Below are 22742 nucleotides of genomic sequence, written 5' to 3'. Positions count from 1 at the left end.
TGGAAAACAATTTGGAGGGGCGCCTGGGTGGCTCAGTCATTAGGCGTCTGCCTTCAGCTCGGGTCATGATCCCAGGGTCCTGGAATCGAGCCCCGCATCGGGCTCCCTGCTCAGCGGGAAGCCTGTTTCTCCCTCTCCCGCTCCCCCTGCTTGTGTTCCCTCTCTCGCTGTGTCTCTCTGTCAAATAAATAAATAAAATCTTAAAAAAAAGAAAGAAAGAAAGAAAGAAAAAGAAAGAAAGAAAGAAAGAAAAGAAAGAAAATAGCTTCTCTTGTTAAAAATGCCTGGCTCCATTTGAGCTTTAAAAGAGACTCTTGCAATTATTACTGTTGACAATAATTATTGCTGATGATGATCTGGTGAGGATTAGTAACAACAATGACCCTGCATAACACTCTATGAGGCAGATATGAGTCACCTCTGTTATCTGAGGGGGAGCAGCCTCATGGAAGCTAAAAACCTTGCCTGAAGTTCACACACGCAGCCAAGGGCAGGTTCAGAGTTGGGATGCCTCAACCCGCCGCTCATGCTCTTTCTAATACTTCCTCAGATGATGCTGATTCTAGAAACCATCTCTGAGGCAGCCAGAACCGTGATGATAGTAATGGGGGCCCAGAGTCACAAGCCCACCTCTGGGGTGTCCAGAAAGGGCTTCCCCTACCAAGAAATCGAGGAGGCACCCACACGCCAAGACACGAAGCAGCTCCCACTCTGCAATTCCTGTTCCTTCTAAGGACTGAGCACCAGCCGGGAGGAAGGGAAATAGGGCTCTCGCTCAGGTTTGTCTCTGCCTTTCTGGTTGATCACATTTGGAAACTGTTTCCCGGTAACTTTTCTAGAAAGGGGACCCGAGGATGGAAACTGGGTTTATAGCTCAATAAGTGACCCACACCTCAAATCTCCTGGACATCATACAAGGTGAAGACAGTTGTTTTCTGAGCTTAATTAGCGATCATCAAATCATGTTACTCTCCAAGGTTATTAACTCTTTAGGGGTCACCAGGTGGGGTGGGATCGTGGCTTTTCGGTTCAGAATGGTGGCTGCGGAACAAGAGCAACATGGCTGCTTGACTCTGGGCAGGGAAGGCCGTCCACCCGCGTCCTCATCTGTCCAGGGGGGTAACAACAGTTCTCACCCCAGAGGGTTGTTGTCAGAGTCACTGAGACGGAATGTCAAGGGCAAAGGCATGTCCAGACCAGAGCTGAAGATGGAGGAATGTAACCCTGCTCCTCGCTTTCTTTCCAGAACAACTCAACCCTGCAGCCAGCAGCGGGGGCAGAGGAGAGCGGGCTTCAGAGGCCGAACCTGTGGGGAACCCTCACAGCACAGGTGCCAGGCCCGGGCCCGGTGACCAGAGTCCCCACAGAGGACAGCCTGCCACAGTCAGAGCCCAGATATTTGGGGGCTGGCCTGGGTGGGCTTGGCCCAACAGTGACGAGAGTGACCAGGGCAGCCCAGTGTGGGGGCGTCCGGGTCCAGGTGGGGTGAGGACAGTCCACGTGGGGGTGGAGAAATGCAGTGAAGGTTACATCTGGGGGATGGATCAAGTTAATAAATACGTTAGGGAGAATGGGGACTAGCCTTCTCATTGCTGGAAAAAGGACTTGGACATATGGAAGGGGAGGGCACGGAGAGGAACCCACTCAGTGGGGAGTTGTGTTAGAGAGGGGTTGGTGTGAGCTGCGTCTGAATGCGGCGTGTGGTGTGTGTGCGTGTGTGCGTGTCATGTGTGTATGATACTGAGAGCGCCTGGGGACAGTGGACCTAGCGCCCAAATCATGACTTCTGAATTTTATTTTCCACGAAAAGAAACCAGGCTCCTGGAGAAATGTCTGATTCTAGGGCCGGGCACTCTGTGCCAGAGAATGAGAAAGTGCTCCAAGGATGACAGCGGTTACAAGAAAGAAGGATACCCGTGTGTCAGAAGGACACAAAGGCCAATTTAAATGGGCTCTCACCGGTCAAACTGGGGACAATTTCTACTCAGTGTTGTGCTGGAAGTTCTAGCCAGTGCAAGAAGGCAAGAAAAAGATATAAAGGGCATCCAGACTGGGAAGGAAGAAGTTGAACCACCTTTATTCACAGAGAACATGATCATCTTTGTGAAAAATCCTATGATTCTACACACACACACACACACACAAAAGAGCTACTAGAACTAACAAGGGTGTTCCGCAGTGTTGCTGAATATAAGATCAATATACAAAAATCAGTTGTGTTACCATATTCAGTACCGCAGCAAACAGCTGGAAGCCACTTCTAATAGCATCAAAAATGCAAAATAGCTAGGGACAAATCTGACAGAAGATGGGCCTGTACACACTGCTCAGAGAAAGATGAACTCCTAGCAATACGGTGGTAATCTGTTGTGGTTTGAAATCCTCACGCTTCCTATCTTAACCAAAAAGAGCACCTTCCCACATCATTTTTCTTAAATGCAAAGGGGTGGAGGAAAACCTCCCAGTGGAGAAGCCTCGGGGTCTTCAGCACCATCACTGGTCATGGGACAAACTACAATCAGGACACTACCGCGTGGGGCATAAGGAGAACCAGCCTCCCTCTGTGACCCCTTTCCAAGGGATCATAACCCAGATCGCCGCAAGAGGAGAACCAGGCAAATCCAAACTGAGAGCCATTTTAAAGGTGGCTGGCTGGTGAGCTTTGGAAGTGCCAAGGTCATTAAAGTCAAGGAAGGATTAAGACCTAAGAGGTGGGACAGCTAAAGGCAACATGTGATTTGGAACTGTACCTCTGCTCTGAAAGGTGTCACTGGGACACCTGGTGAATGAGGCCTGAGCATTATTTGGTAATGTAATGACAGTTCCCGAGTTTGAGAGCTGTATTTCGGTTGTTTGGGAAACACGCACGGAAGTTGGTGGCCGTGGTGCATCCGATGGCTGACCTACTCTCCAAGGCTTAAAAAAATAACAAGTTCTTCTAATCCTACTTCAACTCTTCTATAAGCCCATGCTCATTTAAAAATTAAAAAAAGAAAATTGTAAGACCATAACTACTGTCATGATAATCATGACAGTACTGTCATGATAATCATGACAGTAGGCCTTCACTGGAAGGCCTTGTTCTGGAAACCAGAAACCTGGATGCCCTTACATGGAATGTTCCCAAACCCAAGGTCCAGAAACTCTTGGCACTCAAGAGTGGGTCCCGAGACTTAAGTTTGCTAAGAAATTTCTAACAGATATTGCAATTTGTTTTTATAATGTGCCCTGAGTTGCTCACATAGGGTGACAAACCACAAAGGCAGTCAAACACTTTCATAAAGTCGACCTCGGGGCACTTACCGATCTGCGAGCTCTGGGTCCAGAAGCATCCCGGCCTATCTGCTCGGGTGAGTCTACTACTTGCCGGGATGGCTGTGTGGAGATGTCCCCCAAATCTCTGGATTCTGATGGACGGGGGGCTTCTCTGTCTTCAGGAACACGTTCACTCCCTACATGTTCATCCGGGTATGTGGGGCCCGCTTCCTCTTGGGGCACCGCCCCAGCACCGACTTCTGAATAAGCCAGATCTACAGAGCTGACTTTCCCTTCAGGGGAGGCAGCTTCCACATCGGATTCGAATTCCCCTTCAAATTCAAATTCGACTTCATCCCCTTCAAATTCAAATTCCTCTTCCGTTTCTACTTCTCCACTGATTTCCACTTCTCCATCAATTTCCACTTCTCCCTCAGTTTCCACGTCCCCCTCCGTTTCCACTTCTCCCTCAGTTTCCACGTCCCCCTCCGTTTCCACTTCTCCCTCAGTTTCGATTTCTCCTTCAGTTGTGACTTCCCCAGAGGCTTCAATTTCCTCTTCAGAAAGCTCGGCAGCACCAACAGCCTCGTCAATGTTTTGGTCACCGGTCTTCCCTGTGGGTGACACCTGCAGATTTGTGGCAGGAAAAAAAAAATCAGGAAACAGTCAAAAACTCCTGTGAAGTTCTGCTCGTAATTGTGTAATTATACTGGTGGGAAAAGTGCATCTGCACACACCTACGTGTCCCTGGAAGATTAAGCTCCATATTCTACCTGTTCTCTCCAGTGTTTGTAATTTTTTGCGTCCTTTGTTAGAGAACCTGAGTTCTGAAAACCTCGGGGCTGATCTGAGTAGGGGATGCGGGGCATCCCAACTAGCCGCCAGCAGTTGGGGAGAAAGGAAAATGAGTCTCTCTGCAAGGGGACTGAGTCTGTTCTAGTGCAAGGTATAGGATTCCCATGCAGTTTTCTTGAGCAGAACTCTTAACTCTTTAATTCCCAGTAAAGACAAGCCCAGCACAGCCCACCCCACAGGGAACTTTACCCTGTCGCCTTCATTATTCTGGGCCTCCTCTCCTTCAGAAGTTGATTCGCCTTCCAGCTGAGACCTGGGTGCAGAAATACAGTTTAACAGTTTCAAAGAACAGCGTTCTTTTTCTTGGCATTGACCACCTCCTGGTGTCTATATTCTTATTTACTTGTTGATTATATGCCTCCCCTCTAGGCTGTTGGCCATGACTTTGTCATGTTTACCACCAACCCCAGCACTAGATCATGCCTGACACCTGGAGGGAGGGAGCGTCACAAAAGAGTTGTTCCATGAATGAATGAAAAATAATTATGGAAACATTCAGGGAACAGCATCAGTACATTACAACAGAAAAGTCACCTTAAATATACTTGTGTCTGGGGCCAAATGGGAAAAGAAATACAGTGTAAGAGAAAGTTGCACAAAAGGTACAAAGACTCTTAGAGACTCTTGGTTAGTTCTTCCACGATTTAGATAGTACAAAAACGTCATGATTTACATTCTTAAAATTATTTTTTTCTAATTAAAAATACAAGCTCATTTTTTTTTTAAAAAGTCAAATACAGAAATGTGTGACACAGACAACGAAAATCCTCTGTGACTTTCTCTCTTCTCAAGATAACCACCAGTAATAAAAGAGATTTAAGCGTATATTCTTGCAAATATTTTTCTATGCATTTAAACACACACACACACAATTAGAGGCCACACTCTACATACTGTTTTTCACTTAGTCTTTTCTTTTAATGTAACCTGGACTGCTTTCCATGTCAGTATATATAAATCTATCTTTTAAAAAAAGTGAAACACTACTGAAGCGTCTAAGATAAAAGGTCCAATTCTTGAAAATAGTTTCTGTCCCCAGCCCAGCCCCGCTCCTGGAGGTCTGGGGGTGGCAGGGGAAGAGCCGGGGTCCCCGCGGTCGGGGGGGGATCACCCCTCGGTGAGCCTTCACACACAGGGAGACCTCAGGCAGGTAGAGATCCTGCCACCAGCCTCCGCGCTCTCCTGCTTTAGTTACAAGGACGCAAACTACCCGCGAAGGCACGGCCGAGCATAGTGGTTGCCATGGTTACTGCGGGCCGAGCGAGCCCCGGGGTTTCGAGAGCCCGGCGACCCGAGCGAGGGGATAGAGGGAGGGGACCGGGAGCTGACAAAGGGACGGGAGACGAGAAGGGGCGCGGAGGGCTGGGGGTGGCCAGGGAGGCGCGAAAGGCCGGAAGGGCGGGGATGGACGGGGCAGAGGAGCGGGGAAAGGGCGTGAGGGCAAGGGGGAGGCGTGGGCGCCGCTTCGAGAGCCGGGACCCCCGGCCCGCTTACCCGCCGTCCTGGCCACCCGGCTCCGCCATCTCCCGTTGCTAGGCGACGCCGTCAACATCCGGCGGGCGGGAACCACGCGCGGGGCTGGAGCGGGCGGCGCGGCGGCGCGTCCTTTGTGCCACCGCGGTGCGCTGGAAACGCAGAGCACCTACGTATATAAATACATTAAAACATAAACTTAGTTTCTCCGTCTCTAAGTCCGAGTTCTGTCCCGCCTGGCTCAGGTTCAGTAAAGCGACAACAGTGTCCACGAGCGTCCAGCCAGGGTAACTCAGATGGCCCAGGGACCGCGCCGGGCACCCGGGGACCCGAGACCGCTCAGTGCCCCGAAGGTGGCAGGCGGAGGTGGGGGCGCGAGGGGCTCCGGAGCACACTGCACCTTGGGGGGGGCGGGGGCTCCAGCCTGGTGCCCGCCCATCCATGTCCAGACCTGGGGGGGGGGGCTCGGCGTCCCCTCCGCGGGGGTGCGGCGAAGAATCCTTGGCGGAGAAGGATGCTCAGTGGCTTTTTGGGGGGTGATGATCACTTCTTACCCCCACATAGGAAAAATATAAATGGAGAGGGCAGAACAGAGAGGGCGAGCGCGCACGTGGAGCGTCCCAGGGGTCCTGTCTTCACTGCCGGGGGACGCGGGGCTGCCATCAGGGCCAGAGTCCTGGGACCCGGAATTAGGACGGCCTGGGGCAGGGGACTTGGGTCCCGAGGGCGAAAGGTGACTGGGGCAGGGTCGGGGCGAACCAAGGGGTTGGGGGGAGAGGGTTCGGCGGGGAGCCGGTCTGGGCCCGGGGCCGGGTTGGGGTCCGGGTTGGGCGGGGTGGGGGGGAAGGCGGGGTCTGGGTTGGGGGCCGGGTTGCGCCGGTTGGGCAGGTTCCGGGTCCGGGTCCGGGTCCGGGTTGGGGTCCGGGTTGGACCAGGGGCGGGGCTGGGCCCGAGGCCGGGTTGGAGTCCGGGGCCGGGCTGGGGTCCCGGCTGGGCCAGGGGCCGGCTTAGGGGCCGGGTTAGGGGCCGGGGCGGGCCGGGTTGGGCCGGGGGCGGGCCGGGGGCCGGGCCTCGCCGCGCGTCCCCGCCCCGCTGCGCCTCACTGGCGGCGGCGGCGGCTGCGGCGGCGGCGGCGGCGGAGGCTCCGGGAGCCGGCGCGAATCCGGCCCCCGCTGCGGGACCCGGGTGGGTATCGGGGTCCGGGCGGGGGCCGTGGGGGCGGGGTCCAAGGGGTCCGCGGGGGAGCGGGCGGCGCCCCCTCAGCGGGCACGGGGTGGGGGCGCGCACTGGGCGCTGGGCCTGCAGCGGCGGGGCCCGGGAGGGGCCGGGGTCCGGCCGCAGCCCCAGGAGGCGCGGGGCCGGGGCGGGAGCGGGGCGGCGTGGGAGCACGCGGGATCACGCAGAAGCCCCCCGGGGACCCCCTCCGCGGCGGGTGCGGGCGCCCCGGGCCGGGAGTGGACCTAATTCGGGGAGACTCCTTCCCCGCGTGTGTGGAGCCGTGGACCGGAGAACTTGCGGTCTTTGTCTGGCTGGATCGTCAGAGCACGCGAAGGAGAACTTGCAGGGGGCCGCCGTTTGCAGACACAGCCCCCCGAAGTGTGCTTCCCGGCTCAGCGGCGCGCGCGCTCTCAGCATTGCTGGGCCTTAGGGTCGGTGGTCTGGCTGTAAAGAACCGCATGTCAGGAAACTCACTTCCTTTAGGCCGGGCTGTTCCCCCTTGTTCTTTACTTAAAAGAAGAAAGAAAGAAGGAAAGAAAGAGTAGGAAAAAGGAGAAAGAAAAAAAATAGGCAATTTAAGATTGCTAAATATAACCTCAGGAACCTGGCCAGAAGCCGGTGAATCTTGAAATCCTGTTATTCCCACACTCGGAAGTTGGTGTCATATGTTGGCCACAGTCTAGTTCAGATTCTATTCGGAGATGGAAAATAACATAATATGTTCTCGCTCACCACTCCGAAGTTTGTCTTCCTGCCCACCAAGTTCCTAGGAGAAGCTGGGCTGGTCTCCCCCCATCCCCCCCTGGTTTTACCCATCTTTCTTTACCAGGGGAAGGCCCCAGTTCTTGTATCTGGAAGGAAGCGAGACATGGTTCTCAAAAATGGCCATGTGGGGAAGCCTATTATCAAAGGGTGGCTGCAGAAGGCCAGATCCCAGAAATCTGTTCCCAATCTGCCATCGATTGATTAGAGAACTTTTAGAAATCTGTGTTGTTAGATTTAGAAATTCCCTGGTAGAAATATTAATGGATTAGTGACTGCTGAAGGCTTTGAAGAACCACGAAAACTTTTGCAAAGACAGGATTATTGAAGTAGGGGTTGCCTTGTACTAGTAACTGGGGAATTCGTGTAAGTTGCCCAGTGTTGGTACTGGGAGGCACGTGGATGCTGACTGCGGGTATTATGTTTTCTGTGGCACTTGTTGGCTTGTGGAGTGTTGATGGTGAGCAGAATCTCAGAATATGGCTAAAGAAAGTTCTTATCAGTGGAATTTTAAAATCCTCCAGCGATGATGGTTGTTGTGTACATACTTTCTGATTATTGTGCATGAATTCACTTAACCCCAAAAACAAGCCCATAAAGTCAGGACTGAGGTTATCCCCATTTTACAGATGGGAACCCTGAGCCTTAGAGAAGTAAATTCCCCAAGCTCATGCACCTAGGACAGAACCAAGTTCACACGTCCTCAGGCCCAGGTTGCTCCAGCTCCAGAAACGGCTGTGTGCACTGCCTCCTTCCTGGTAAGGGGGGCCTGCCATTCGCATGCACACAGTCTTCCTGACCCTCTTTTTGCAGACCAGAGAACACGGTTCATTCCGCCTGATGATTCATAAAAAAGCAAGAGAGTGGGGACTAATCCCATGTCACTCACCAGCTGCTAATATCAGTTCTTTCGTCCAGAAGGAGCCTCTCGGGCCTCGAATAAAAGCGTTTGACAAGACGGCCATTGGGTTTCTGGAGCCTACCTGCTTGCCCCCGTCTCTCTGCCCCGGTTTGGGGTGGCTCTGTGCAGTGGGTAAAAACGTGGCCCCCAGAGTAAACTGCCGGGTTCAAATACCAGCCCTGGCACACGCACCGATTTCGTTCCTGGGTGCCTTAGCTTCTCCGTCTGTGTAGTGAGGCTTGTTCTCCCTACCTCAGGCAGCGGCCGTCCGAAGCACCTCGTGCCGGGCACATGCCAAGCGTTAAAATTTAAAAAAAAAATTTTTATTAATGACCATCATTTGGATTGTTCACAGTTAGCAAATTGGTAAAAACATTTTGATTTTATTTCCTAATTCCTTGTATGTGTGGTCCGTCAGGCGGCAAGCTGCTCTATGCAGAAGTGGAATTCACCGTTTAGGGATAGGGACACTCTCCGCCTTGTAACTTTGCGGGGCGCTGGGTCCCTGCAGGCTGTTGCCGGGACCAGGGTGACCAGGTTGTCTGGAAACACAGGTCTCAAGTAGAGATTTGGCCACTGCCCCCTCCTCCCCAGCCGAGGGACCCCAAATTTTTCACAGGCCTGAATCTTCTCTCATGTAAGATTAGCCAGGTCGTTTCACACCGTGGGGCAGCGTGAGGGGGGCAGCGTGAGGAGGGCAGCGTGGGGAGGACGGATGGACTTGTGGCTCCACAGCGAAACAACTGTAGCAGCTCGGGCCCAGTGGGTTTTACTGATGTACATTGTATTGTCCCTCATTCTGTTATATTTGTACAATACTGATGAACGTTGATGAGCCCCGTGCACAGAAAAGAAAGTGCAAGTCTGCAGTCTCCCCACCCCCCGAATTCAGAGAAATAGTCTAGGAGATCTTTTTCCTTTCACTTCAGTGGTGTTTGTTTTTTTTTTTTAAGGTTTTTATTTATTTATTCATGAGAGACAGAGAGACAGAGAGAGAGGCAGAGGGAGAAGCAGGCTCCCTGCTCAGCAGGGAGCCCGATTCAGGACTCAATCCCAGGACCCCGGGATCATGACCTGAGCCGAAGGCAGACGCTTAACGACTGAGCCACCCAGGCGCCCAGTAGTGGTGTTTTTTGCTGTTGACCACCTGTGCGTCCTTCGGCACTGGGCCTTGCATCTCTAATAAGTCCATTTTGATGAGCTGTCTAGTGATATCCTATCTGAAGCATGTCTTTTACTGTGTCTTCAGAACTAATATAGCCAGCCTCAGGGAGGAGCAAGGTCTGGCCACTTGAAGACAAAGCGTGATGCTCCCAAAGCCGTTATCCAGCCGGGATGGCATGCCCTTCTCTTGCTGAGCCTTGGGCGGCCAGTCTGTCCAGGTGTTTAAAGTTGATGTATGTGACAAGCCAGCCATAAGGACCCACCTGCCTGCAGGTGTGGCAGGGTCTTTTCCATGCTCTTTCTGGATTGGCCACTGTAGAAACCACCATAATAGGGGTGCAGCCCGAGCCCGTGTCTGCACTAGCTTGTATACTTTGGTTTTTGTGCTGGTTTTCCGCGATGAGTGACCCTGAATTCAATAGTCTGACAAACTGGTCATTACACTCTTTGTCTTTCTGAAATTGGGGCAAAGGGCATTCTTAACAGATGTCACTTCACACTCTTTCACTTTTCAATTTCTGTAACTAAAAAGCTTTCCCCCGGAGCAAGATCAACTGTGTTGTTTTTCAGGGATATTGTCAATATATCCCCCACCCCCGACCCCCCATTGGCTTTTTGTTTTGTGGTGCCTAAGCCTCTCCTTTAGCACAGACAGAGGTCCTCAGCTCTCTGTATTAGAGTTTACAGGAACAATATAGACATCAGGTGCACCTAACCCACTGTTGGGGCGGTTCGTGGCTTCCTGGCTGGATTTGTACCTTTCCTTGCTTTTTGGGTCCAGTCCTTCCTTGTTCCTCATTCCTAGCTCATCTCTAAGGTCATTTTCATCTCCCAGGCCCTACTTCCTCGGCTCTTTGGGGAGAAAATAGTGTTTTGGTATTTACTGTCAAGGGGGCACAAAGAGCAGATGGTCTCCTGCTTGAGAGGCAGAGGCCTTGGGGTTTTCCAGGGAGTAGGTGATAATCAAAGTGGCAGCTAGACAGCCGAAAGAGGGAAGTCACAGTGAAGCTGGCCACCAACCCCCCTCACGTTCCTGTGACTGTCCTGTCCTTATGGCCTCTCAAAGGTCCTTTCCCGGATGGCGATTGGTCCAAGCCTCCAGCACTGGGCTTCTGCCCTACTCTGTTCCTTCATTTTAAATACAAGTTGATCGTCTTGTCCTCCCTTGTATGCAGAGGCCCTGCCCGCAGCGACCCTGTTTTTGGGTGACAGTCTTCTCCACGGGCATCCTGAATGTGATGTATATGCCAGGAAGACCTCTCTCTTCTACAGTGATCCCATAACGTGAAGGGAAGCAACGCAGAGAGGAGGGGTCGTGTCAGCCCACAGGTGTCTTGTCTGCATGATGAGACTTGGAAGACCCAACTTCCCCAAATCGTGTGCCCCAGGGATCGGGTTCCTGAACCACTCTACCCGCAGGATTTAGATCACCCTTTGAACAGCAAAGTAGGGGCTTCCCGGAAGGACCGTGGTGCACGTGCCTGGTTCTGGGAAGGTAGAGAGAGATGGGGTCTCCTCTGAGGGGTGTTAGCAGCAGATGTTGTGTGGGAGGAAAATGATCCTTGTTTTCATGTGGCTGGCTCCTGTTTAAATAGCATCGCCTGTTCACCGCTCTGTGTTGATCTGGCTTTGAGAGCAAAGCAGAGGAACCAGTTCCTGCCAGCCACATGGGGGGTGACCGGAGCCCAGGGCTTATTGCTCCTGAGCAGTCTGCCAGTGACGACGCCAGGGGGGTAATCACCTGTGGGCTTCGTCCCACCACACGTTCCCTAACGTGTCCAGTGGCCCTCTGCTCCCTACCTGCCTCTCCCCGCTGCAGTGAGCAGCCGTCAGGATGGGTGCGGGCTGGAGTCTCCCGTCCGCGGGCACTGGCAGCCCCGGGAGGCGCCAGGACCGCGTTTGCCCTGCTGACAGCTGCATCCCAGCACCTGAGCCAGGTGGGCCCAAGGCAGGTGCACAGCCCAGAGCATCCAATAGGAGAAGTCAAGCTCCTGCCTCTTAGAGTGGCTCCAGGCTGCCCGATTTCTTTGGTCTTCCTAGGAAGGTTCTGGAAGAGAACTTTGTACCTTTGCTCCTATTTTTCTGTTTGGCAATTCATGGGACCCTTTATACCAGGACAGGAAACCAAGGCTGCGGGCGGAGGAAGCTGCCAAGGGCAGGCCCTGGTGTGAGTGTGCACTTTCCCCTGACCCATCTTGCTGCTCCCAGGGGGCCGTGGGGGTGCATGTTCTCCTCTCTCCTGGCTCTAGGCCTGGGTCCCCATCGTATTGCCTAAAAGGTGGTCGCTCTGCATGGGAATTTGACAGTCAGTGGGTGAGTTAGAAATTCGTCCTTTCCGGTGTCTCTGCCATGGTGTGGTCAGCAGCAGAATGGTCCCCAAAGCTGTCCACGTCCGAATCCTGGGAACATGGGACTCGGTTAGGTTATGTGGCGTTAAGTTTGCTCATCAGCTGCCCTAGAGATAGAGATATTGTCCTGGATTATCCAGTGGGACCAGCATCATCCCAGGGTCCTTAAAAGCAGAAGAGGGGGGCAGAGAGTCAGTGACGGAGCCTTGTGATGGGGGGAGGACCTGGATGGCCACCGGCGGCCTTGAGGGTGGAGGAAGGGCCACGAGCCAAGGGCTGCGGGGGGGATTCTAGAGGCTGGAAAAGGCAGGGAAACGTATTCTCCCTGGAGGTGGCAGAAGGAACGCAGCCCTGCCCACACCTTGGTTTGAGCCAGTTGAGCCCCGGGTCGGACTCCTGGCCTTCAGAACTGTGAGCTGATTTATTTGTGTTGTTTTCAGCTGTGAGATACATGGTGACTTGTTAAAACAGCCACAGGAAACCAATGTGTAGGGGACAGAGGTGCTTTCTGAAGGAAGCATGGGGGGCGACTTGTGTCTTTCCTAAAGGGTGTCATTTCTTAATCCGTGTTTTGCTCCTTTCTGGCTTTTCAGTGACTTAGGCTCTGTCTCTGCCCAGGACTTTTCCTCAGGTATAAATCACCAACTCCTGGGGAATGAATTTTGGGTAATGGGTGTCTCTGCTTCGCCCCATAAATATTAGAGGAGAGCCCCACACCAGCCATGCTGAGCTACAAGGCCTCGGCTGCCTCGGGCCCTGGGCCGGTGGCAGGTGCTCTCCGGGGCGTCCAGGAGTGAGCTCGGTCGGTGGAGGCCAGCCGCCACCCCCTGGCCACGACCCAGCAGCAGGGCCAGTTCCAAACAGGGCTGTGAAATAAAGACCTGCCCCCCTTCCCCCGGCAGCCACCCCCAAACCCCTCTCCTGGGTCCCCAGTTTCTCTTCCCCTGCAGGTGGCTGAGAACCCGCAGTTCTCGGAGGTGTTGGAAGAAGAGCTGCGGGGAGGAGGGTGGGCTTTCTGCAGAGGGAGCTCCATGTTATGAGCATGTGTGTGTTTTGAGGGGAGGCCAAGTGGTTTTGTCCTTTCGAATGACACAATAGCCTATTTGCAAAAGTCTGGCCCAACCTAGTGGTCGCAGCGGCTCAGAGCGGCTCAGAGCTCGGCTTGGGATCGTGGCTCAGTAGATGGCCAGAAGCCGGCATGCTGTTTTTACTTTATACCTTTTAAAATCATAACTTTTTTTTTGCACCCAAGCTGATGCTCATTCTGGATCTTGGCAGCACCCCATCTCTGGCTCCTTGTGCCGACTGCCAGGCCGGTACTGCTGTCCTTTCTGTCCGCAAAAGCAAAGCCTGTGGAACTTTACTGAAGGCGGCGTTCTGGTAGGCACGTCAGTCACGAAGGGGACTTTTCACAGGTGTCTTGGACCCAGGAGCTTATAATCTCAAATCCACAAGACTGAAACAGGCATAACCGTTTTAAAATAGAGACATTAAGGGAATGCATCAGAGGAAAATGACGTTTTTATCGTCGTCAAGGATCTACCTTGAGCTGCCTCCCTATTCACCTTCCTCCCTCGGGATTTGGGGAGAGGCTCTGGAATATTGGTACAATGTGCTCTGAGCATCTCGGCTGCTATTTTGATTTCAGTTAACTCCGAGTCCTTGCCAGGGGAAGTCAGGGAGCTGTTCCTGGCTGCGGGCTCCTCTCAGCCCCCTTTTGAGCATTGGCTAATTTTGTGTGTCTTAGGATCTCTGCTGATGGCATTTGAAGGTTGTGCCCATCTCCCCAGACTCTGTCCGAGGTATAATGAGAATAAGTCATCCACCCAGAGAAAGACCCCAGACCCACAAAAGGGGAACTGGTGTTCTCCTTCCTCAGAATTCTGTACCTGGGGAGACTTTCTGGAGCACAGCTCTCTGGTCTACCAGGAGGGGTGGTTATCTTTGCTCCTTCCGCCCCCATGGGACACCCGGTCCCTAAGGTCACGGGCGTAAACTGCTCTGCGGGTTGTGAGCCAGAAGCATTCAAGGTCATGCATCTTGGGACTCAAGGACACTAGGAAGATCCCCGTCAGGGTGTGAGCCCTTGCCAGGCCCTAGCATCGCTGCTGGCCGTGGCCCTCGGCCTGGAGAGCCGAGCTCCCTTTGTCACCCTGCTGTCACTCGTCCTGCCGCTGGCTCCTTGCCCGTCCCCTGCCTCCCTCCGCCCGAGCCCAGCCTCGGCCTAGGTTCTTTGGGTGCACGCACTCTTGTCTCCACCCTCTTTTTTAAAATTAATTTCTATTTTTTAGAGGGTTTTAGGTTTACATTAAAAAGAGCAGAAAGTACAGAGAGCGTCTATACACCCCTCGCCAGGTTCCACTGCTATTATTATTTTTCATCACAATAAAGTATGCACAGTGTGGTTCCCACCCAGGCCATTTTGAAGTGTTCAGTTTCGTGGCATTGGGACTGGTCACATCCTTGGGCCACGGGTCCCAGTCCAGCCCAGGGAACTTTTGCATCCTCTTTACCCTGCTCTGCTCCTCCCACTCAGCTTCCCTGTGTGCCGCCAGCCCGGGCCCTTCCCCTCCTGCCGCTCAGCCCGCCCGCCCTGCAGTTGGCAGGCCCCCCTCCCTCCCTCCCACTCTCCCTTCCTCCCACTCTCCCTTCCCGTTTCACCTCACCACTGCTCCGTGTCACGATTTTGCCTCCTCCTGGACCTGTGCCCTGTTCTGGACACCTTGTCCATCTCCAGATTTCCTCCTTTTTTTTTTTTTTAAGATTTTATTTTAATTTACTTTTTAAAAAGATTTTTATTTATTTATTTGAGAGAGAGAGAGTGAGCGGGGGCGGGGGTGCATAGGGAGAGGAAGGAACAGACTCTCAGACTCCCCAGCTGAGCAGGGAGCCCAATGTGGGACTTAATCCCAGGACCCTGGGATCATGACCCAAGCTGAAGGCAGACGCTTCACCAACTGAGCCACCCAGGTGCCCCCAAATTTCCTCTTTTTAAGGGACACCAGCCACATTGGATTCAGGCCACCCTAATGGCCTAATTCCAACTTAATCACCTCTGTAAGGACCCGTCTCTGAATACAGCCAGAGTCTGAGGTGCTGGGGGTTCAAGCTTCAACATATGATTTGGGGGGCAAGGGGAAGACACACACTTCGACTCATTAACACGTGGAAAAACACACTCATGATACGACTGAAAGCAAGACCCAGGGTCATCCCAGTGGGGAGTCTTTGCTTTTTATAAGATAGGCACAGAAGATAGGAGAAAACACACAAATGGTTTCAGATCCTGTGATTTAAGGAACTTGTGTTCTTCTTTGTGCTTCTCTGAGCTTATTGCCTAATTTACAAAAAAAAAAAAAGCATTCAAAAGTAGGTCAAGGACTCTCTCCGCATGTAGTTTTTGATAAAGAGCAGAGGTTGGGAACCAGGTTTCATTTCAATGAAGTCGGCTCAGAGAGGAACAAAAGCATTTAGAGAATAAGTGGGGAGTGTCTCAAGAGAGTGAATTTTTTGGGGGGGTGTTTGACAGACACCCCCAGGGCGTGGTCTTCTGCAGGACGCTCTGGGGCCAGAGCTGGGGGGACTGTCCCCTGCCTACCCAGGTGGTGGGGGTGGGGTGGGAGCCAAACTCTGAGCACAGAGGACAAAGGTCTTAGGAGCCAAGTTTTTTCTGCTCACTGAGTGACCTGAATGCTTGGACCCTGTTTTCTCGTTTGTAAAACCTCGCATTTAGGAGGACACATCTGCCAGAGCCTCAGTGACCCAGAGCATCTGATCCACGTCGGGTGTGTGGGAAAAGGCAGGATTGTGAGCACTTGTATTTTGGGATCCCCTTCAAATCTTCCAGCACATTCTTTTGATTATCCTCCACAGTGGCAAACGTCTTCACTGAAGGACGGTTTGGTTTTTAGAATCAGCTGAGAGTTGTTTGCAGCCCAGCCTGGCGGTTAGAAGGATTAACGAAGGAATACCGTCGGGGGCCCCGGAGGAGGTGGGGCTCCAGCCTCGCCCACGCGGAGGCCACGAGCCCTTGCAGTGTGGCTGGTCCCAGCTGAGATGCACGTAATGCAAAACAGACACCAGACTCCAGAGGCTGAGGGAATGTAAAGCAGCTCATCAGTAATTGTTTTCATATTGATTACATGCCGAAATGATACTGTTTGGGAAATAACGAGTGAAATCAGAGTATATTCCCAAAATTATTCTTCCTCATTTCTGTTAAAAAATGTGGCTAGTGGGATATTTGAAATTGCGTACGTGGTCGAATTACATTTCTACTGGGCAGCGCTGGGCTAGAAAGAAGAGACTCATTTTCTTGTACGGCTTATTAAGGGACCTTGTCATTCTGGAATGATTCTTGAATTCTAAAAATATTCTGGACAACAGAATCATCATTAGAATAACAATATCATTTTTCTAGACGATTAGTTGGACAGACAACATGATGCGTAGGGGCCATGTGATTTTTTTTAAGAATTTCATACCGAGGTTGGCAGGTGTTGGGGCGGGCCTCGAAGTTCAGACAGTAGAACCAGTGGGGGAGACAAAGGGTAGACACCCTCTTGACCTGGAGAGGCCAGGAAGGCTTCCCGGAGAGGCTGTTTGGGTAGAGAGGGGCTGAGTATCCAGACGGTGGTCTGAGCCAGGGGTCAGCTGTCTGCAGCCCATGGGCCAAATCGAGCCTTCTGCTTGTTTTCTAGTCTTTGAGCTGAGGATGGATTTTATATTTTTAAATGGTTGAAAAAAATTGAAAGGAGAATTTTTGTGACACGTGGCGACTTGTGAGATTCAGGAGAGAGTGTCTGTTAATCAAGTCTCACTGGGTCGCAGACACACCTACTGGTTACTGTCTGCAGCTGCTTTCACACTGTGGGACCCGCTGCCGCGGGGGTGAGGGTCCCAGAACCGTGATTTTCAAGGCGATGCTGATATTGGGAACCTCAGTGATTCGGGAGAAGGGAGTGATGGATCTTTCTAGGTAAAGATGCAGACAAGGGAGGGGTGACTTTCAGGAGGCGGTTAGAAGAATCTTGTGCTTGGGAGAGTTAGGGCCCTTTTGGGAGACCCAAGAACAAAGTTGGGGGCGCAGGAGGGGTCCTCAGGGAGCCAGGTGGGCTGAGGATCCGGCGTGGAGCCCCATGGTCTCAGACAGCGAAGGGCACCCTGAGACCCGCCCCTCCGCCCCACGAGCCTGTGCAAACCCTTGAGCAGAAAGAGTCTCACTTAGGGACTATCCCAAACCAGCTCTGGATTTGAGGAGCAGTGTACAAAAATGCAGAAGGTTCAAAGAACAATGTAATATACCCGGTTGATGGTTCAAAATATCATTTTATTGTAGTGAAATAGACGTGATATAAAAATGTACCATCTTCCCAAGTGCAAGGTCAGTGGTATCAGGTGCATTCACACTGTTGTGAGACCATCACCACCACCCGTGTCCAGAACATTGTCATCATCCCAAACTGAAACTCTGGCCCCAAAAACACTAACTCCCCGTCCGCATCCCTCCCCTAGCCCCTGGCGCCCCCTCATCCTACATTCTCTCTCTATGAATCTGATGACTCCAGGGGCCTCACGTAAGTGGAATCCTACACTATCTTTTTGTGAGTGGCTGATTTCACTGAGCACAGTGTCCTCCAGGTCTATCCATGTGGCAGGTGGCCGGATGTCCTTCCTTCTTAGGGCTGAATAATATTCCACCGTGTGGATGGACCACATGTAGTTCATCCATCCATCGACGATTTTATCGTATTGGCTCTCACCTTCATTTTTTTCCTTTCAAAGAGGGGAAGGTGAAGTCCCTCTGCAGATGTCCCCATCCCAGCCCCTGCCCCGTGAGTCTGGCCCGCACCCTGCCCAGCGCGGTCTGAGCCTCGGACATGCACCATCTCTGGCCAGGGGGCAGCCTGGCCCTGCACGCGTGTCTTCATTTATACGGGCGAGTTCACACCCGTGGCTCATTCCACGGCTCAATTTGGTGGTCTGTGTTCCGGGGTTCGACCAATGGGAAGCGTCTGGTTGGTTCACATAGCGAGTGATTTTGATTGTTGGGCTTTTGGCTGAAATAGAAATTGCTTTCGGCCCGTCTGCTGGGTGCCGGGCTTTCGTTTAGACTGAGAATTCTTCCTTTTTATCAGCTCTTCCATTTACTCTTCTGTGAATTGCCACTCTGCTCCTTTTGTCGGTGACTCTCTAGGAGTTATGTATGTATACTGGATCGAATCCTTTTGTTTCTTGTTTATTTTTTTATTTTTATTTATTTTTAAGTTTTTATTTATTTAAGTAATCTCAACACCCCACGTGGGGCTCAAACTCATGACCCCGAAATCAAGAGTCACACGCTCCTTCGACTGAGTGGGCCAGGCCCCCCTCTCGTTTATTTTTTTAAAGAAGGAGTTGTAGGCAAACTCGGGTCCTTCACATACTGCTTGTGACACCGCTGTGATGACCCGTCGCATGTCGGGACCTCAGGCCGGGCCTGGGGGTGGAGGAGGCCGGGAAGGACGGGCCGGAGGAAGAAGGATGCTCCCTGGGAAGCACGGTGGAGGGGTGAGACGTTCAGGAAGGGAGGGCTTGTGGGCACAGACACAGGGGTGAAAACTGAGCAAAGAGAAGTCTGGACGTTTTATGAGCTCACCCCTGGGGGACGTTTGCCATGACTGGAGACATTTTTGGCTGTCATAGTGGGAAGGGACTGAGAACGACCTGGCCCCAAACGTGCATGCTGCCATGTGGCCTCGTGCTAGCAGGATCCATCCCGGTAGTTAGTGAACCACCATCCAACTCGAGCTTACTGGTGTGAGGCAGGACGCAGCGCCAAGGACACCTGGCCCAAGCCCATGACCTTGGCCTGACGCGCCTCCTCTGTGTCTTTCTCCCCCAGCCACACCTGGACGAGCCCCGCCTGGGCCGAAGCGTGCGGAGGATGGAAACACTCCCCCGGCAATGTCTCTGGGCCGTCTCCTTCGCCGGGCCTCCTCCAAAGCCTCGGACCTCCTGACCCTCACCCCGGGTGGTGGTAGCGGGCCCCCCTCCGTCCTGGAGGGGGAGATCATCTACTCCAAGAACAATGTCTGCGTGCACCCACCAGAGGGGCTGCAGGGGCTGGGGGAGCACCACCCAGGTGAGCCCGGGAGGTGGGAGGGCCTGGGTGGAGGGGCTTGCTTTTCTTTCGAAAGTAACGAAGCCCCAGCTTTGGAAAGCTTTCGTGTCACTTCCCCAATTGTCCTAATTTCCCCATCTTCGAAGGGGCTGGTGACCTTTAACTTATACACATGGGGTGGGACAGTTTACGGGGAATCGGCCTCAGAAGAAGACATTAGGTCACTCCAGGCTGCTGGGAGCAGGGAGCCTGCAGGCTGGGAAGCGGGCAGCCCTCCTCTGTGGGCGCTGGCCAGTACCCAGGGCCCCCTCCCGTGTGGCAGGAGCCCACCCCTCAAGCTAGGTGGCTCCTTCCCTTCCCACAGCCCCGAAGGCTGTGATGAGAACCAGACGGACTGTGGGACAGGCCATGGAAATCACCGGCCCTGTCTCCACCTGTCCTCGGACCCCACTGTTCCGAAATTAGGGCAGAAAACATCAGCTGGAGTCTGCAGCAGGGAGATGCAGGGACTGCGAATTCATCCCCCTGGGGCCGTGCCCTGGACACACCAGCGCCGGGGCCTTTGTGAGCCTGGGGTGGACACTTTTCCTGTGCTGTCAGCGGCTTTGCCATCTTGTGCCAAATCACAGACAAAGAAACTGCATATTTTTCCAGGGCTCAGGACGCGGCGGTGGCCAGCTGCCCGGTGCATGGCGGGGCAGTGGGTCACAGCACGGAGCAAAGCATTCGCTTCTCTTCCAGGACGGGTACCTGACCGTGGCTGTCCTTGGGCTGGGGGCAGATCGAAGGCTGTTAAATCTGGTCATAGCAGCCGGACACTGACTTCCCTCAGCCCCGCTGCCCCCCATGGAAGGGACAAAATGATGGGTCGGTGATACCCAAGTCCTGTGTGGTCCTTTGTCGTTTGTGCAAACGACTTGCAACAAATACATGGATTGCTTTATTTTATTTGTATGTTAACTTCATGAGCGTGCCCGGAACCCCAGGCAGGCAGGCCTCTTTTTTGGTTGAGGAAGCTGGTGCTCAGAGAGGCTGGGCCACTCCCAACGCTTGCGCGGGGTGGAGGTGGGGCAAGGGTGGGCACTCCTCGTTCTTCCCGCAGCCTCCCCACGCTGCTGGAGGATGCTCAGGCCCCCCCCGTGCACCTGCAGCCTGGCTGTGGCCTGTGGACTTGCCCACCCAGCGCAGTCAGAGGCCCCACACCAGATGTCAGAACATCTAAAAGTTATAAATTACAATCAGGCCTGAGCGTTTTGCTGTACGCAAATTATGTGTCAACAGAATACTGAATAAATTAATTAAAATACAAAAAGTTTAAATTATGTTAATGAACTATTCCTACCTCGATAAGTCTATCTTTACAGTCACCCAGATGGTCAGGTGAGGGTTGGAATCATCGGCCCCTACAGGTTCCAAAGCAGGAGCGCCGAGCTCCAGCCCAGCTCTTTCCTGCGCTATGAGGGACCTCGGGCACCCAGTGCGGGCACCCCAGCCTGTCCACAGCCCCCACAGGCAGCTCAGGGGCAGGCCCTAGACGCTGGCTCTGGGCTGTAGGCAGGGAATTCCAAGATCCTGTGTCCCCGGCGTGTGCTCTAGAAGGGGGTGCAGGCACATGGCCGTGGGCGCCTGACCACAGGGCCGACTCTGAGGATTCAAGGAGGAGGCAGAGGTTCTAGGGCAGGGTCTGAGAGCGTTAGCCCTTCTGGTCTAAATAGAAAGAACAGCACAGCCTCAGGAGAGCTTCGTGGTGATGCTGTTGTGATGGAAGGTTGGGTGGGGCGTGGGGGAAGAGGCCTTGGGCTCCCTTCCCAATCCCCGAGCCGCAGGATCTGAGGGTATAGAAACGCGTGGCCTCCCCTGCACCTTACCGTTATCACTGAGTGTCCCCACCTCTTCTGGAAACGGAGCAAGGCTCAGGAGGCTCCGATGCAGGTTCTCAGAGCCCTGAGGGATGTGAGGGCCCAGCTCCAGCCCCAGGGGCTTTCAGAGCGGAGACCAGGAGGTCTGGGCACCTGGCATGATTGGCCCAGAAATCAGGATATCCTGAAGTGGCAGGAAGTGCTGCCTTCCCCCCAGACTGAGCGTCCAGGGACCCAGAGGGCCCACCCGCGGCTGCTGCCTCCTCGGGGAACACTGTTCTCCGCCCCTGTCTGCCGTCTGGTGCTTGACATCAGGGACGGCCCCTTCCTCCGGAAAGCTGCATTAAAGAAGACACACTGAGACCCCGACTGACCGGAAAACACCCAAAAGCCCATCTTTGGATTTATGTAGTATGAAACATAAATAATGCCCACAGCCTCCATCGCTCCCAGCTGTGGGGAAACGGGCTCCTGGGCTCCTGGGCCCCTGGGCTCACCCAGACCCGGAGGCTGGCTGCGGGCGGGAAAGCTCCGGGGCCGCCAGACTGTGCGGGGTGGGGCTCTGAGCTGGAGGAGGGCTCCCCGTGTGTGGAAAGACAGCGACAGGTCCCAGCCTGGGAGCCCGGTGCCCCCGAATCTGCTAAGTGCCCACAGCTTTCACTCACCTCAAGCCTGACAGCGCCCCCCAGCCGTGCTGTCTTGGGGCCAGGCTGTGTCTGAAGCCCGGCGCCTGCCCAGCCCCCCGTCCTGACCGACCAGGGCGTGGCCTCTAGCAGAAGCCAGACGGGGGCACCGCCGTCCCTAACCTGCCTGTCCTCCTGACCCTCCCAGGCTACCTGTGCTTGTACATGGAGAAGGATGAGCTGCTGGGGAGCACCCTCATCCTCGCGTGGGTCCCCAACTCTCGCATCCAGAAGCAAGACGAGGAGGCGCTGCGCTACATCACCCCTGAGAGCTCTCCGGTGCGCAAGGCACCCCGCCCGCGGAGCCGGCGCGCCCAGAGCTTGGGGACGCCCCACCAGCCCTCCCCTACGGAGCCCAGGCCCGCCCTGACCCCCAGAGACGAGGATACCCTGGTGGTGGCGCAGAGCATCCAGGACGCCGTGCGCGTCAGCCCTTCACCCCCTTCCGAGGACGGGGAGAAGCTGGCCCAGGGCTTGGGGATGGCCCCGCCAGCACCAGCCCACAGCGACTCCGGGATCCTGTCGGCGGTCAGTTCGCAGGACGGGACGGAGGGGCGGGAGCCGCGGCCCGAGGCCGGCGAGGAGGAGGGCTCCCTTGAGCTGTCGGCGGATGGTGTGAGCAGGGACAGCTCCTTCGACTCGGATTCCGACGCCTTCTCTTCGCCATTCTGCCTCTCACCCATCAGCGCCGCCCTTGTGGACAGCGGCAGCTCCGTGTTCCTGGACAGCGAGAGCGGGTGAGTGCTGCGTCTGACCCCCAAGGCCTGCCCCGGGCCTCGCGGGGGGCAACTGTGTGTGTCAGGCCTCTGCTCCCTGAGTGGTGAGGACGGCCTGCGTCTCGCCCTGCCGGGGTCCGGCTCTCCCCAAGCCAGGGCCTTGGCACCCATGTCCCATCGTTGATGCTGCCCAAGACGATGGCGAAGGGCCCGCAGTGGGGGGTTCCACCTTCTCTCCCCTTCCCGTCCCCTTGGAGGCCTCACTTAGGTTAAGCCATCCCTACCTGTCTGACCTGCCCCATAACCCAGACTAAACCCCACGGGGCCAGGTCCTGGGAATCCTGGTGCCCCAGTTCTTATCACTGGGGGGACAGTAGATTGTCGGCCATCCCACAGACCCCAGGCA

At 54.3% G+C, this 22742-nt stretch overlaps 2 protein-coding genes across 3 annotated transcripts in view; one reads left to right on the top strand and one right to left on the bottom strand.

The window, feature by feature from the left end:
• Window positions 1-5633, bottom strand: part of CCDC40 (coiled-coil domain 40 molecular ruler complex subunit) — a 38957-nt gene extending 33324 nt beyond the window's left edge. The window contains exons 1-4 of the mRNA XM_078066395.1: window positions 5605-5633; window positions 5321-5434; window positions 4300-4363; window positions 3304-3882 (exon numbers count right to left, since the gene is read on the bottom strand). Coding sequence (XP_077922521.1) covers window positions 3304-3882; window positions 4300-4363; window positions 5321-5434; window positions 5605-5633 — 786 coding nt within the window. The remainder of the gene's footprint in view (window positions 1-3303; window positions 3883-4299; window positions 4364-5320; window positions 5435-5604) is intronic.
• Window positions 5634-6675: 1042 nt separating this feature from the next.
• The window catches only part of TBC1D16 (TBC1 domain family member 16), a 76827-nt gene continuing 60760 nt past the window's right edge, over window positions 6676-22742 (top strand). For both annotated transcript variants that reach the window (XM_036067390.2, XM_036067388.2), the window contains exons 1-3: window positions 6676-6768; window positions 18860-19099; window positions 21769-22357. In XM_036067390.2, the coding sequence (XP_035923283.1) occupies window positions 18922-19099; window positions 21769-22357 (767 nt within the window). In that variant the 5' untranslated portion in view covers window positions 6676-6768; window positions 18860-18921. The remainder of the gene's footprint in view (window positions 6769-18859; window positions 19100-21768; window positions 22358-22742) is intronic.

The sequence above is a fragment of the Halichoerus grypus genome, chromosome 2 (assembly GCF_964656455.1).
Source record: "Halichoerus grypus chromosome 2, mHalGry1.hap1.1, whole genome shotgun sequence".
NCBI classification, from domain to species: domain Eukaryota; kingdom Metazoa; phylum Chordata; class Mammalia; order Carnivora; family Phocidae; genus Halichoerus; species Halichoerus grypus.
Note: the sequence above shows the minus strand (reverse complement) of the source record. Positions and strands in the feature narration are given on the sequence as shown.